Source organism: Cyprinus carpio, chromosome B11 (assembly GCF_018340385.1).
Source record: "Cyprinus carpio isolate SPL01 chromosome B11, ASM1834038v1, whole genome shotgun sequence".
NCBI classification, from domain to species: domain Eukaryota; kingdom Metazoa; phylum Chordata; class Actinopteri; order Cypriniformes; family Cyprinidae; genus Cyprinus; species Cyprinus carpio.
Window position 1 is genome coordinate 8,299,555 of NC_056607.1, and position 17,359 is coordinate 8,316,913.

A 17,359-nucleotide genomic window follows, 5' to 3' on the forward strand; every position below is an offset into this window, starting at 1 on the left:
CTAACCTGTACACGCACACAAAGTTTGTAGCTCCCGTGAATTGTCATTAAAATCATCTCTTTATTAACAACGGTTTACAAGTTTCACAGAAACATCACTCTTTCTTTTCATTGGACTCAGCGTAACAAAAATGTACAGAACCACCCTCCATGATCCCTTGATAAATGGTTTTAAAAAGAAAGCATCAACATAAGCAATTCAATTTACAAGTGACACTTTTTTCCACAAAACAATGAAACACTAGCTTGCTCAATAAAGGCCTACAAATGGCATCTTCCCTAAATGTCCTTTGAGAGGAAGACAAAATGTTTCCAAAGTAAGAGTTTAAGGATATCCAGTTTTGATGTGCACACTGTGGAGACTGTCCATTGACTCATCAGACAATAAGACTAGGATCATTTTAGAAATTATCAGTTATTTTCATGAACTATCAACATACTGGTCTTATTTTTATATGAAAGAAAAAAAAAACATCAAAGACTAAAGGGAATCCTTTTGATATATGGACCAAACTTTTATGGCTTAATCTAAAAATGTTAAAAGTTTTATGGTCAGGCATGCAGACTATTAATAGCTAACATATACTGAATAGTCATATTTAAGGTTCCAAATTATTTATCTTCCCTGCAGTGTTTATCTCATCTATCAGAACAGTACATTCTGAAGATGAAAACAAACTCACATAAAAAAAAAATACTGTACAAAATGTCACCAAGAAACAAACTAATGCTTTTTGTGATTGAAATGGACCAGCTGATAGGACACAATCACACATTTTTTTTTCTGACCATGCCTATGAACATGAAAACCAGATTCATCGATTATTAACAATGTTAAACTGGTCACAGGGGTTAACAAGAACTACACCCTTATGAATGATTCCTCTGAATACAGGCTCCGCCAACAAGTTTTGAAGACCAAATAATACTAGTACAGTGTTTTGAATGCAAATATGACTACAACTAAGTAAGCCATGGCATTTCAGCATATGCAGAAAAAAAAAAAAAAGTTCCCCTTTGGCAGTACAGTGAATCTCAAAAAACCTGACAAGAACATGGCCAAGAAATATTTTACCACAAAATTTGCATTGTTACTATTTTCATGACAAAACAGAAAATGCTAACTTCGTTCTTACATTAATGACAATATAAATATAACCACCACTGAGAATGGAGAGAGCGAGCTAGTTATATATATTTTTTTAATTATACTATATTAACTAAATAATTTATGAATGTTGGGGTGAAATGTGACCTGGATATGTTTTTTGTGAGATTCTGAGATTCACCCAGTAAGGTTGTCCATCCCTTCCCTAACCTGTAACAACTATCACATAATTTACATAATTAAAATATTAAACATCTACTTTGGGGATAGGCATGACAAAAATATCATTAAAACATTACAACATGCAAACAAAAAGTTTCTTGTTCAATGAAGAACAGAAAATGCAGAAATTATCAGAATTCCTAAATCAAGAAAAAGAAATGACACATATAGTCTCTAGTTATCACCAATTTGTTAGCAAAAAAAAAAAAAGAAATACCACAATGTAGCAAAAACCATTTCTGATATTTCACTCGAAATCATCAGTGATTGCTGATGAAAACTTTGTTCAACATTATCCAACAATCAGAACTCTTTCGCTCATACACATTTGGGGGTCTCTGAAAAGATCCACACAAAATGATGAGTCTAAACACCTTGAACACTAATATCTTATGGTTATTTCACATAATATACATACTTTGACAAATAGGCATACTTTTGTGTACAAAAGGGAGTCTCTAGCTACCCCTTTGTTCTTAAAAAAGTGCAATCCGACACCCCAGTCCCTTTTTTCTAGCACAACTCTGATTGTGTATAACCTTTAGCTGCGTGCCATCACAACTCCAACCGTCCGTCTGTCCCGCAGAAATCTGCTCCAGTTAATGCATCATCCTAGTATTGATTGCCTGACGCAAACATTTAGGAAAGTGAGAAATATTAAAAACACGAACAAAAAATGTGATGCAAGCAGGTCACTGAGCCCTTCCTCTGAACTCAATGAGTCTTGTCTTCAAGAAGACAATTTTACGAGTTTCTGTACATGTGGATGGGCAGAACGAGAAGAGCGGCATCAGTCGAGGAGGTGTTTTCGAGAGCCCACTCGTGAGCGATTGGAGCGGCGAATGTCAAACTTTGAGTCTTTGCACCTCTGGCAGATGTACGTCTCGGGGACGTTGGACTTGCGGATTTTGGCACATGAGAGGTGGATCCAGGTGTTGCACTGGTTGCATTCGATCATCGCCCTCCCGGCAAACGGCTTCATGCAGAAACATGTCACTAGGTCCCAGGAGTCATCATCTGCAAAGAAAAAGACGGTAAATTCAACTATATATACAACTGCAATCTACTTTTGACAATGGCATACTCCAAAATCAAAGGCCCCGATATACTTCAAGAGAAGAACAAACTGAGGTGACGTCATTTCAAACAAAATCTGCACAAAATGGTGTTTGGAGTTTGAAACTATGGAAGTTTGTTTCCTCCAAAGGATAAAAAGACTTAAAAAAAAAAAAAAAAAATCTAATTACGATTTCATCTAAAAATTCTTACTTTTTTTCTGCAAGTTTATATCTTACAGTTCAATGAGAAAAAAGTCAGAACTGCAATTACCTTTTTTATATATATTTCAATTTCTGAAGAAAACAGACCCGCGAGATTTCAACTCTCAATAACATTTAACTCATAATTCTGAGAAGAAAAAAAAACAATTATTATATATATATATATATATATATATATATATATATATATATATATATATATATATATATATATATATAATATATAATATATATATATATATATTTATTTATTTAATGGCCAAACTTTCAAACTTTCCAGAAAAGTTGGCTCCAGCTGGTAAACACCTTCAAACTACCACTGATATGGATGTCTGTTTGTCCCAATGATAAAAAAAAAAAAAAAAAAAAATAGGTAATTGCAACTTGTTTTCCCTCACAATTCTGACTTTATCTTGCAATGCCAAGACTGTTTGCAGATGATTGCTCCTGTGAGTATTTCCTAGAATTGCAAGTTTATATCTCGCAATTCTGACTGTAATGCACAATTGCAACATTAGGCCTATATCTCACAATTCTGAGAAAAATTTCTAGATGTAAACTTGCAATTGCGTAAAAAAAAGTCAGAATTTTGAGATCACAATTGAGTCACAATTAGCTTTATTAAAATTTTCTGAAGAAAACAGAACTGCTAAATGTCAACTCACATTTGCGTTTAACTCGTAATTCTGATTTAAAAAAGTTGAGATAAATGACAAACTTGAGATATAAACTCGCAAACGCGAGAAAAATTTAATAAATGTGAGATCACAATTATCTCACAACTGACTTTTTTTTTTCTCAAAATTGCGAGACTCTTTGCAGATGATGACTCCTACGACTTTGACTTTATAATACGCGATTGCAACTTTATATCTCGCAATTCTGAGAAAAACAGCAAGATGTAAACTTGCAAGTGTGCAAAAAAAGTCAGACTTGTGAGATAAAAAGTCACAGTTACCTTTATTATTTTTATTCAGTGGCAGAAACAATCTTCCATACACTCGTCGAGGGCAAAAACGTAACTTCTCTGTCAATATATTTGGGCCTGAAACGTCCTGCTTACCTGAATCCACCATGATGTCCTCATCATCCCCCGATCCATCCTCATCTCTAAACACCACCTGTTTCCCCTGACGGACCACAGTCCTTTTACCAGAAAAACCTTCCACCTTCAAGACTACTGCCTCTTCTTCAGGTTTTAAGGGTTTCTCGACATCCTCTGACTTTGGTCTTGAACTTTTAGAACCGTTCCAGCAAGGACGGCCAACATCCGACTCCTCTTTGCACATTGCAGTACCCGGTGAACTCAAGGCAGGTTTTGAACTTGTGCCAGTGCTCATAGGTTGTTTGCTACCCATGCCGTCAGTGGGTACAGGGATGCTGAGGTAATCTTCCGGTTCTTCTTTGATAGTAAATCCATAATTAGAAATCTCACCTTCAGCACAGGGAGGAGAAAATGGGGCGAAAGATCTCAATTCCTCATCCTTGCTTTTCCTCAGCTTCTTCTTTTTCTTTTTCACTTTATCTCCCTTTGTTCGACCCTCCAGAAGAAGACCTGCTGATTTCGGACGCTTCTGAGGCTTGGAATCCTCGCTCACTGGTCTCTTGAATCCAGCAAAGCTCTTGCGGTTTTTGGGTGGGGGCTCATCCGGAGACGAGAGGCCGCAGCCCAGCCTCTGGTTCTCCCATCCGTCGCTGTCTGCAGTGCTCCCGGTGCTGTTGGGAGGACTAGAGCTGTTCCTCATGTGCGCCTCCTGTGGACAGCAATTGAAAACACTAATTTAACCACTATTTCACTGAATTTCTTGAATTAAGGCAACGGTCTGAAGTCTGAAGATGAACAAACAGTGACCGAATAACTTCACTGCATGTTTCAAGAAGACTTATGGTGAAATTAATAAACGGATAATCATCCACACCCACGAACCCTGCTGGATAAGTTGCAATATTTATAATGATAAGAAATGCAGACCACACCAGTGCAAGATGAAAATGCCTACTTACAATAAATAAAGATCTCTATGATGGAACATTTCACATTTTGCAGTATGATAAAGGCTAAATAGAAAATACAGTGCCTTGCAAACCTGAATCATTAATAGGTGCGTTGAACAAAAGTCCAGTATTAAATTAAAAATGTCTAAATCCCACATACGACTCAAACTTGCATCATTATGAAATTTTAATATAAATATTTCAGTCAGGAATTTGCTAATTTAATTTCATAATGACACGAGTTCAGTAGTTTACAGACATTTTTGGAGTCTGATAAAGGCTAAAATGTAAAAACATGTAATAATGAAAATTCCCAGCAATCGTTTATTAGATCAATGACCAGTTCAGTGACAGGAAGCACTAAACACCAAACAGTTAACTGAATCACCAAGTAAAAAACAGTGACTATCACAAACCAGGGTAAGAGAAGCAAAGTGTCAAGCAAAGCTCTTGTAGAGTCACTCCTAAAATTAAAAGCTACCACCTAAGAGAAACAAATGACTGTCCTTGGAAATGCAAGCGTCTGCACAATGAAACCGCTCTCTGTAAAAATAAGGTACACAAATGTCAGGTTTATGAACTTCCACTGTATGTTCAGAGTATTTAAAACCTCCCCCTCATTTTGCTGTCAGGTCATAATCAGATTTCTTGGTCACGAATAATGAACTCAGAAAAGCATGGATCCCACATCAACGGTGGATTATTTTGGTGTTTATGTGTTCATCTCTTTCTACCCTTACTTTTGTTTCTACCCTCATTTACTGTTTGTTTCCTTGCTATTAAAGCCATCATTATTTGTGCACTATGAAGGGCTATGTCTCCTCTGCGCTGAGTACCCTGTGGAAACAAAGCAAGTAGTAAGCAAATAAATAATAATGCAAGACTGAATTAGAGGAACTACATAATGATCTTTCTGAAAACAGACTCAATATAAGCTGAAAGGACGCGAAAGCACATATTATGAAATCACTAGCTGTTACAAAACATAGTGAGCTGCCTACATAGACATCATTTTAGAGAACAGGCTTCTGTTGATGTGAAGGATGTTCTGAGAACAAGATAGTTTCACAAAGAAGGCACTCCCAGAATGCACTGCAACAAGCTCAAAGAAAATTCAATGAAAATGGCAGACTAAAAGCCTACAGTGGGATATTTCTATTAAATATTGCCTACTTCCAAGCATAAAGTTTCTGGACGTCCAATGCTCAGATGATGATATGGAAACCAAATCCACAAATGCACCAAAAAATAAATAAAAAAATAGTGGGTTTTATTCCATTATTGATAACTGAATGAAATGCTTTTTATTATCATTTAACGGTTTACATTTACTTGGGTGCAACCATCTTAGTATATCATCATTCATCTGCACTTACTATTTGGTACCCAAAACTTACTATTTATTTATATATATTTTGTTATTATCTAACCATCATGCCAATGTCATTTGAGACTTGAGTGTCCCATGCACTGTATGTTAGCAGATAGGATGTTTCCTTCAAAGGCAGTGCCCTATGTAGACAGCACACTGGGTTTTGGAACATTTGAGGATATTATCGGCCTTCATGCATTAGGTTTCCTCGAGTAAACCTCCATCCATTTGAAGGATCCATTAAAGAAAAGACCTGAAACTGAAGTGTTTGTGGATGCACACACACTGCTGTTGTGAAGAATGGCACTTAGAGACAAGGTCTGGGATGAGAATGGAGGAGACTGGAGTGGCCCTCTTACCCTGGGAGGGAGGGCTGAGGTTTTTTTGGAGGGGGGCTGTCTCTCAGCGGCCATGACATAAGAGCCACCACCATTTCTGTGAATCAAACAAGAGCATCAGCAGCAAAGCAGCTCATAAGAGGTGTGCCACCAAAAAAGAAAAAAAAAGAAAAAATCCCATGGAACACCCAGTGCTACACCACTGCCAAGGATAGGAACCTCTGGAGGTCGAAGTGTCAGATCGTTGAGCGATCTTGAGGAAAGCAAGGCCACTTCACCCTGCAACTCTGACAGCACTTTCTATCAAATGTACAAGCACAGTGAGTAGCATTTTTACCACAATCACCTCTCAGTTACATAACAAAGACAAGATCATACTCACCTCCTGTGGATAAGGAATATAACCGGCATATGCGAGCACAAAAGTGCAGAACTTGTTGAAATCTTCCACTGTCCGTTTCCGCTTAAATGTTGAACTGTAGCCCTGCAATTAAAAACAGCGTCAATAATGACATAAATCTTTTAAAGTGACTATTTGTATCTATTTAGTGTCATGAGTTTAAAAGGTTAAATCAGCATTTCATTCTTGTGAAAATGATTAAAGCCACTTTAACATTTGATTATGACCAAACTTGTTAAGCCAATCAGAAATGAAGCAATGTGTGCCTCATTAAATTATTATTGAACTTCATCTCATTTTAAATCAAGGGTAAAGTATGAACGTGTAAACCATGGAATAAAATTAATCAGGATTACATTACATTCTGCACCACTTACGTCACCAAATGGATTAAAAACAAACCAACAAACAAACAGTGACTGCTTTCAAACAGGTAGTCCCACCCCTAGCACATGCCATTGGTTGAGTCACTGTTGTTGTTCTGGGTTGGTCACAATGCTCAAACAAACACAGTAATGGTTTGAGAGCATTACAGAGCTTTTAAGTGTTTATAGGAGAATCAACACTATTGTCTCTGCATACAGAGTTTAACAGTTGGGTTCCAGAAGTTAAAATCCCATTCATTTGCTCCATAGGGGAACTGATTTTCAACAATAACTTATAAACCTTTAAAGACAGACATACTGTGTTACTAGACTGTTAATCAACAGTATGTGTTTATACTGAAACCATCAGGCTGCATTAATCTCAACTTAATTGTTAAAGATGTTTAATAGTGGAAAACCAGGTGCAAAACTATATTACCCACGATTCTACAAAAAAAAAAAACCCAATCACAGAATTGAAAAAAACAAATAATGCCGAAAGAATTATATTCTATATTCAAAAGTATTCTTTAAATCAACAGGTTTATATTTCTCCATAGGGTTTCCATTCGTATTGTCGATGTATTTAAATTTTTGAAAAAAAAAAAAAAATAATAAATAAAATAATATAATAATAATAATAATAATAATAATAATAATAATTAATATATATATATATAATATATATATATATATATATATATATAATATATATATATATATATATATATATTATATATATATATATATATATATATATATATGCACATATAAATCTCTAGCCTCTGCTTTACTTTGCAAACCGGAGAGTGGAGGAGTAAAGCAGAGTCCGCGCATGCGCAGTCGCGCACTGGCTCTGTCAACTGTGCAAACATTCGACATATTAACACCAGCGAGCAAAACGACACATCACCGTCATACACTTACACGATCGACACCAATGTAAACTCACCTGATATACTAAAACGCCATTTACTTCGACAAAACTACATGTTTGATGTAAACACGTTTTAAATAACGTGACCGATTGTAAAAGGGCTTGTTTTTAGCGACTCGATGCACATTGACTCAACAACTAACAGTCCAGAAGAGAACGAAAAAAAAGAGCTTAACAATATAAAGCGCTTATGAAAATTGTGAAAACTATGAAGAAAAAGCAGAAAAAAGACTCCGATCTTCTTTAATTCAATCAAGCTAAACCGCATCTAATGAATAAATGAGTTAGCCAACATTGCTAATGGGATCGCCTAAAACCAATGACATTATCACTTCCTCTGATGAATCTACTTATTTTAAGAGATCAAACTAGTAAATAACTAAGTAAAATCACTGAAATAAGATATGTATTTTTTTTTTTTACATTTTCGATTTGATGATCACACGTTGCGTACAGTGTTCAACAAGGAAAGCCTATTTTGAGCTGTAACGTTACGTGCATTGAGAATTAATCAGAAAACAAATTCATGCAGAAACACTGTAAATACACAACGACATCTAAAATAACAATAAAAACTGTTATAACTGGGTACAAAATCAAAATCTTCTTACCTGTGTGTCAAACGGACAAGTCGTCGAGCTGTTGTCCATTTCTATAACGAAAAGAAAAATCTGGTTTAGCTCAAGATAGATATTATTTATTAAAAAATTTTAGAGGATGTTATGTTTTGTGTATATTTTTATATAGTATAATTTTCAGACAAATTAAAGTTTTAAAAAGGGATTTATGATTAATGCACAGAATCACGTCACGTATCTCCACAGCTAAACAAACTGCAAAAATACATATAACTCTTCTGACTACTTTATATATCCATCTACTTCATCTTCATTAAGAGGTTTATTATGTTTCCGGATCATTTTATTAAAGAAACTATGGTTTTTAATCTTTTTGATAGGCAGTCCTCGAGCTCTGTTAGCCTGCTAGCAACTACAGACCTGATCTATTATGTTTAATAACACTATACAATTCATAACGCATCAATTATGATCAATATCCGCGACTACACAACTAAATCCTCAACTAGATCGAACTGTAATGTATTTAAACAAAACTTTATCCACTTTTTTCCTCCCCTGTAGGAACTTGCTAATTGGCTAGCCGTGACGCTAACATTGTTATGACTGATGTTAGTGTCTATAGTGTTTTATTCACGCTTACCTGCCGCTGAAACACAGAGAGTGGACCACGCGACGGTAAAAAGGCAGATAGTTATCCTGGATCGAAAAACAGGCGATGACAGTGGCAGGAGAGATGGAAAACAGTGGTGAGATATGTCCGAATGTGATGAAGATGTGATGGGTGAAACCCAGACAGACAGATCTGCTCATCTGCCAAAATAAAAGCCCTCGTTGCATTCATAGGGATTACCCATCTGTTGGTCAGTTTACAGGCCAGAAATATAATACACACGTAAAATGTGTATTATGCACTTCGAATAGAATTAGATTAAAAAAAAAAAAAATCAAACCATGTGACATTTATTTTAAATAAATAAACCACAAATACACCTTACAAACAAAACAGAGCAAAAATCACTTGATAGAGTGTATAAATCTCTTTATTATTAATCTGTGAAATGTTTGTGAGCAGGTGCACAAACCACAACTACATGCAAATAAAATTACTTATGAAATGAATAAATAATAATAAATAAGCGCACCAATCTGAGCAAATACAAGAATATGGAGTATTTGTATAATATATAGGATATATATATATATACATATATATATATATATATATATATATATATATCATTGAAAGATGCCAAAATTAAATTTACTAAACAGAGAAATATATGTCATAAATATTTTTGCAAAATGAATAAATGTATACATTTTGTTTAAATGTAGGGTTGCAAAAGTTAGCACACACTTGATTAAAGGCAAGGTAGGTGATTTGGTTCAAAAACATTTTTTTTTGTTATGCTGGTTGAAAGTCTCTTCACATCCCGATAGCAATCACTAAGTTAAGCGGTCTAAATGTATTTATGTGTTTACAGGTATATTAGGTTTGTGGAAGACGTAGGACCATAAAATGTTCATCCAATCATATCCCCTGGTCTGAGGAAAACGATAGGCTGCCTGTCAACATATGTATTTGCATGCTCCATTACGCTATTGCAGACCAAGTCAGAATGGAAGGCATTAATATTATAATATTATTATTTATTCAACCCTCCACCATCTCAGTCTCTCATCGTGTTGCTGGTTAGCCTCTGCTCTGCACGTGCACGTTCATGTGTTTTGGAGGAGGTGTGGCTTCGGAGAGTGATTTGCAGGGAGGGTGGGATTAGGCTTTCAAAGCTAGCTTGCTATTGCTAGCCTCTCCAAAATCCCCTACCCTATCTTTAAATTCAACAAATGTGTAACATTCTAGTACTCTATATGTCCTCCATAATTTTAGGTATACTGCTCTGACCCCCTTCTTGGCCTTGTTGGTATGGAGATTCATGACAAATTGTTACATCTATCCCTATTTAACCCTCAGAAGGTATTTCAGTATACAAAGAATGTAAATGTGACCCTAGCGACGACCAAAACAGTCTCAGGGTTGCAGGGGTATATTTGTAGCAATAGCCAAAAGTACATTGTATGGGTCAAAATTATTGATTTTTCTTTTAGGCCAAAAATTATTAGTATTTTGTGTTGTTATTGTTCCATGAAGATATTTAGTAAATTTCCTATCGTAAATATAAGTAATATGAATTGCTAAGAAATTTTTTTTTTTTTTTTTTTTTGCACCCTCAGATTCCAGATATTCAAATAATTGTATCAAGGCCAAATGTTGTTCAATCCTAACAAACCATACATCAATGGAAAGTTTATTTATTCAGATTTCAGATTATGTATAAATCGTAATTTCTAAAAATTGACATTTAAGGTTAGGTTTTGTGGTACAGAGTCACAAATAGTCATTTTGTTGAAAATGACTATTTGACGTACTAAAAAAACGTATATATATATATATATATATATATATATATATATATATATATAATATATATATATATATATATATAGTAGACATTATTAGCGCTGTCAAATGATTAATCGCGATTAATCGCATCCAAAATAAAAGTTTTTGTTTACATACTATATGTATGTGTACTGTGTATATTTATATGTTATATAAATATACATACACATACAGTATATATTTTGAAAATATTTACATGTATATACATTTATATATTTATATTTTATAATTTTATATTATATATTAAAATATATTTAATATAGATAAACATAACATATTTTTCTTAAATGTATACATGCATATGTTTGTAATTATATATACATACACACACCACACACACACACATATGTATATCTATATATATTATATATATGTATAGTATATATATATATATATATATATATATATATAATATAGGGGATATACATATATGTATATATATAGGTATATATATGGTATATATATGTATATATATGTATATATGTTATATATATATATATATATATATATATATATATATGATATATATATATATATATATATATACGTATATGTGGTGTGTGTGTGTGTGTGTGTGTGTGTGTGTGTGTGTGTGTGTGTATATAATTTTTATAGGTTTCTATTTACAACGTGGTTTGCAGCATCTAGCAATGTAGCCAATCCCAGACATATCTGTTGATTTAATGAACAAAATGGCCAATCAGAGGCGTTTTTTAAATTAGAATCCACTTAACGTTGGCGCTTGCTTTGTTCAGTGTTGAGGTTGTTCAAGCACTCTCGCTAAAGCAGTGTAGAGCTTTAATGATTTCACGGAACTTTTGTGAGATCACGAAGAACTTGAGTGACAGTGTTTAAGTGATTATGAAGGGATCACGCTTTACGCACTTTCTTGGCTATAAGCTATAGTGGGACTTTTGACATGGTTTCCATAAAATCGCACACACACACACACACACACACACACACACACACACACACACACACACACACACACACACAGACACAGACACAGTGTCAGCGGTGAATACAGCTGCTGATGCAGGAAGACTCGTGTGCCTCATTCTGCCAACCAAAGAAAGTCTGCAGAGATCATATTACAGGAAGCTCCGCCCATCTCCAAACGCATTCTCGACTGACTACCTACTCCTCTCACTGTAAGTACTATTATATACAATTTATAATACAATTTATACAATGTGTTGCTTTTTTATGTGTGTTCTGTTATGCATTTACTTTATCTGTGCGCAAAGAGCTCATCCTTGCGCTAAACACAGCTGTACAGCAAGAAACATGAGTCAGCTCACTGCAAAGGGCTAAGCTAGAGCTAACGTTACAGGGCAAGTCAGTCCAGAATGAAATAAACCTTACGGCAGCATTTTTGTACTATATGACTCATAATTCATGTTAATACGTCTGGGGAACTATGTCAGCTTTAGCATTGCATTGATAATGGGCTTTAATTTATCACAATGGTTTCCTGGTGATGGACATCCTGAAAGGAGTAAACGCTCGAGATCTGCTGCAGGATCCTGGAAAAGGAATCGATATCAGGCGTATGAATGTTAAAAAGGACAGCTGGTTCAAAGTCATAGCAATGAACAGTTTGTTAAGTTATTAGTTGAAAGGGTCACTGTGAACACTATTTTATCTGTATTTCACACAGGAAAAAGCAGACATCTCTCAGATTCAACAAAATGCCTGGAAACCTCTTAAAAAATCCTAATGGATATGGTAAGTCGACATTTACACTACCATTCAAAAAGGTCATATTTGATAAGCAAAGATGCATAAAAGTAATCAGAAGTGACAAAGTCATTTATAATGTTAATGGTGTTTGTTTATGTTTACTCAAGGTTTTACTGAAACCTTGGAGTAATGATGCTGAAAATTCATCTGCTAAATGCAATTTTTGAAAGTAAAATAATTCCATAGTTAATCAGTATGTAGTTAAGTTAACTGCATGCATAACACAAAATAATAATAATAATAAAAATAAATAAAAATGCTGTTTAGATGAAGTAATAGTTAAAGATGAACTAATTTGCATCTCATTGGCTCTCCTTTTGTTAAATAAAATGATCAGAGCAGTAAAATGCACTTCAGGCACATTGATATCTGGAAAACTTGTATCTTCATCAGAGGATCTGGAACATTGGGAGCTGACAGAGAATGGAGGCGATCAATGGCGGACAGAGGACATGCCGGAGGACTGTGGACACACTTTCAATGACGAATCAATCACTAAATACTTCTGCACCTCTTTCGAGTAAGGGATTGAATAGTAGCCCGAACAGATGAGGGTGGGGAAAATAAGGCTGTTTTTTCTTGGTGAAAAAGGATCCTTTTTCTCTCTCTTTCACACTCCCTGCTTGTGTTTTTACATGTCTTCATTATTCATCATTTGTACAGTATATCTGGTGGTTTCAGTGTCTATTTCTGCTCTGTTCCAGGCTGTGTATGAAACGACAAGTGATTGACCTGCTGGCAGAGGGTTACGACCCTGACAAAATTTAGATATTGCACAGCCAGCGGTCAATGTGGAGGACTGGTAAGCCTTGATGATATGGAACTTAATGGCACAAGTTTTGTTTTGTCATGTTGCCCATTCAGTCATTTCTTTTGAATGTAGGTTCTGTAGCCGAGCAGAACTGTGGATTCATTTATATGCTCACTGTGACTCTGCTTGATGAAAACCTAGAGGTCATAGAAGAAATTTAAGCCAGAGAAGGCTGACGTGACCTTGACCCCCGACTCTGACGACTGCTCTTGGAAACAGGTATGAGTGCAGAATCCAGTCCAGTTTTGCATAACACACCCACTAACCTTTAACCCTAAACAGCCTATTGGATATCATATTTGCAAAGTTATTTAAATGATCAAAAACTCTACTGAAAAAAATCTGTTGTACCACAATCTACCACAATGCCTTCTGATTTAGAATGTTTTTAGTAAGTAAACATCCTTTTAGTATAATTGTACAAACATCCAACTTCAGGTCTTGATTCACATCTTTTTGCTTTGAAAAACTTTTGAAAAAGTAAACAAACTTTATATTATTAGTAATATTTCAAGATGTGCACTTATAGGAATGAGGCAACTGTATCTATCTACACTTTAGACTGTAGTACTTTTACAAATACAAGTTTTTCTGAAGGTCCAGAATTTATCAAAAGTTACTGATTTTTTTTTATTTTATTTTTTTATAAAACTACTGTCATAATTATTCAACCCTTTTTCAACATTGCTGTTTTTAAGTCACTTATTTGTATGGTAGAAAACCAAATTGTCTTAAAACACAATTAAGACGTTAGAAACTCTATTAGAAAACTGAATTAGTTTGAGCTTGCATGTGCTAAATTTGAGTAGTTCAAGAGTGCTCACAAAAGCTATAGAAAATAAATAGTTTTATTACATCAGAAAGTCTATGGTAATATAAAACTTACCTAGACACTTAAAGTTCCCTATGGACAAAGTGGCAGCCTTAGGGTTCTAAGATTAAAACATGTTGTACCAGAAAACCTTTGAGGTTGTTAAAGAAAAAAGCACCATATCATAAAGAATGGGCCAAGGATTGCAGTAGACAGGTGACAGACGCTTCAAAGCACTCACAGAGTTTATTGGAGGTTATAAAGAACAAAAGATTGTTCACCAAAATTGACAGCTTTTGGGGGTTTAATAATTTTTTCACATGAATGTTTAGAGCCAAATGTATGTTTTCTTTTTTTTTTTTTTTGGTCATTATTCATAAATTGTATTTTCTAAGAATTACTCAAGTGTGCATTGATAAATTTTTTTCTCATAGTTTACCGATGCCTTTGTTGAATTGTTTTCATAAAATGTTCTTGACAGCAAAAATGCCTTGCAGGTCAAGGGTGATGAATAATTTTTATTGCAAACACTGTGTGTGTCAGGTTTTACAGGTGAAGAACTAAATAGGGAAAATAAAAAACAAACTAGTGCTGTCCAACCGATTAATCGCATCCAAATTAAAAGTTTTTGTTTACATAATACTGTGTGTGTACTGTGCATATTAAATACACACATACAGTATTATACTTTGTTTACATGTATTTACATGTCTATAATCATATTCATATAATTTATACAACATATAAATATTTTTAATATATAAACATTATTTTTTTTTCTGAAATGTATACTGCATGTGTGAAATCTACAAAATACACACACATTTATTATGTAAACAAAAACTTTTTTGGCGATGCAATTAATCATTTGACACACCACTAAAAATCAAAAGAGATGCAAACTGCTATTCAGCTTTGATCATGCAAACTTATACTTCTGTTATAGGTGAGCCACCACATTCAAAGATTATGGTCCGGGCCTTCGTCATTTCATCTCTTTTGCACACGGCGGTCAAGACACCAAGGTATTGGAAGGGCTGGTTTGGAGTGAGAGTGACTGGAAGCTCTGTTACAGTAGATCTCTAAACACCAATTAGACAAAAATTATGATTGATTAAAAACGGACCAGCTGTATTTTCTCGCACCTTGCTTTAGTTTTGCAGATACTGCTCTAGGTGTAATAGTAACTAAATATACAGCTGAAGCTTGTAAAACATGTAATGCTAGGGCCTTAAAAAGCATGTGATCAGATTAGAATTTTAGTTTTTTTTAGAGGTATTTCTGTTCACCCACTAACTACCCTCGTTATGGCCCCTGCAAGCTATGCATTTCCCAGTTAGCTTACATTAACAATGCACTTCTAATGAAGTTCTATATGCATTAGATCTTCAATTAGCATAATCTCCTAATGGTGATATGCAATACACAATAAGGTCTGTATCATGCACACTAAAGAAAAGGAGTGTCAAAACGTTGATTTCTGTTTTAGACCTTCCTTTCATCAAACAATCTATTGCATTTATAGTGTTTGCACTGAAACATTTGCGTTTTTATGACTTTGCCTTTTTTCATCTTACTGGCAAGGGAACAAGTTCAGGTCAGATGACGACTGTATTTGAACTACATTGAGAAAGTTTAGGGTTGGGGGGAGGGTTAAGTTTTAATGTTTTTGAAGGAAAGAAATCTCTTACGCTCACCAAGGCACCTGCATTTCTTTCATCCAGAAATGCAGGGGTAAAAGTGTAAGTATTTTTTGACGTATTATCACATGTTTATTATTACACTGTTTTCTATTTCAATATTTTTTAAAATGTCATTTATTCCTGTGATGCAAAGTCTGACAATTTAAGTCATCATTATTCCAGGTCTCAGTGTCACATCGATCCTTCAGACAATCATTCTAATCTTATGCTGATTTGCTGTCAGAAAACCTGTTTATTATTATCAATGTTGAAAAAACATTTGTGTTTGCTTAATATTTTCTGTGGAAACAGTGATTGCTATTTCGTTATTTGTCCGAAGTCATTGGACCGTATATCAGCAGTAATACTGGACTGTGGAGTGGCAGGGGAAAGATTTAAGCTCAGAGAGGGGAACTCATTGTTATATTTTTTATTCAAGAGATGACTGTTTAAAATACAAAATTATTATTAAAAAATTAATCTGTTCAAAACCCCACCCGATCGGTGGTTGCAAGAGTCACATGAAATCTTTCCCTTTAAAGTATGTCACATCAACAACCAAACCGACAACTTCAATATAACCCATCAAAAGCAAGTAACAAGCTGTATCTTAATTTCCTTCAGTCAGACAGGTGCACGCAAATTAGTCTAAAATATGCTTGTGTGCACTCAGACAATTAATGTCATAAATTGTTCAGGGCCAATAATGTAATAGAAAACATCATAGATTAACAATGGGACAGTCAATATAAGAAACTGAACACGTTGGAAATGTCTTTTCCTTAGGGCCGCATGCTCTTGACGTAAATATAAATGTATTATGCTATATTTTGGTTGTTGTACAGCACGTGGACCAACTTTTACGAGTGTGGATTGCACACTCAGATGCAAGTAGGTGTGTGTGTGTGTTGTATCCGGTCTGCCAGCAAATACATGTTGGTTTTTACATGTCAAGGTGAAAGGTGAGCATTGGATGATTATCAAAATGTTGTTACAAGAATAAAAAACAATCTATAACGTAAACATATTAGAACCCTAACCATAATCCTGTCGTATGTGTGCCCTGTGCATGAGTTTTTTCTCATTCGGCGCTTGTTATTGCATCTGCTGTTGCAAAATGGCCTACAAACTGCTGCTGTTCAAGTGCAGTCATGACTTTGGTTCACGGGCAAAATCGTAAACACACCAATAACAGAGAACAAAAAACTGCCACCAGATGAATTTGATCTGCATTGAAGGAAAATGGACAAG

The 17,359-nt window shown here is 34.7% G+C and overlaps 1 protein-coding gene and 1 pseudogene across 4 annotated transcripts; one reads left to right on the forward strand and one right to left on the reverse strand.

Moving 5' to 3' along the window:
• Positions 1-40: 40 nt before the first annotated feature.
• Positions 41-9,430, reverse strand: LOC109097242 (PHD finger protein 13-like). Of its 4 annotated transcripts, XM_042733749.1 has the most exons (6): positions 9,238-9,430; positions 8,628-8,668; positions 6,697-6,798; positions 6,336-6,411; positions 3,673-4,363; positions 41-2,346 (listed from the first exon to the last, which is right to left on the reverse strand). In XM_042733749.1, the coding sequence occupies exons 3-6, from the start codon at positions 6,723-6,725 to the stop codon at positions 2,120-2,122; spliced, it is 1,023 nt and encodes a 340-aa protein (XP_042589683.1). In that variant the 5' UTR covers positions 6,726-6,798; positions 8,628-8,668; positions 9,238-9,430; the 3' UTR covers positions 41-2,119. The 4 variants fall into 4 exon arrangements, with proteins under 4 accessions (XP_042589683.1, XP_042589682.1, XP_042589685.1 ...); XM_042733748.1 differs by lacking the exon at positions 6,336-6,411; XM_042733751.1 differs by lacking the exon at positions 9,238-9,430 and having other exon boundaries at positions 6,336-6,614.
• A 2,904-nt stretch (positions 9,431-12,334) lies between these two features.
• Positions 12,335-15,522, forward strand: LOC122138816 (annotated as a pseudogene).
• The last annotated feature ends 1,837 nt before the right edge of the window (positions 15,523-17,359 follow it).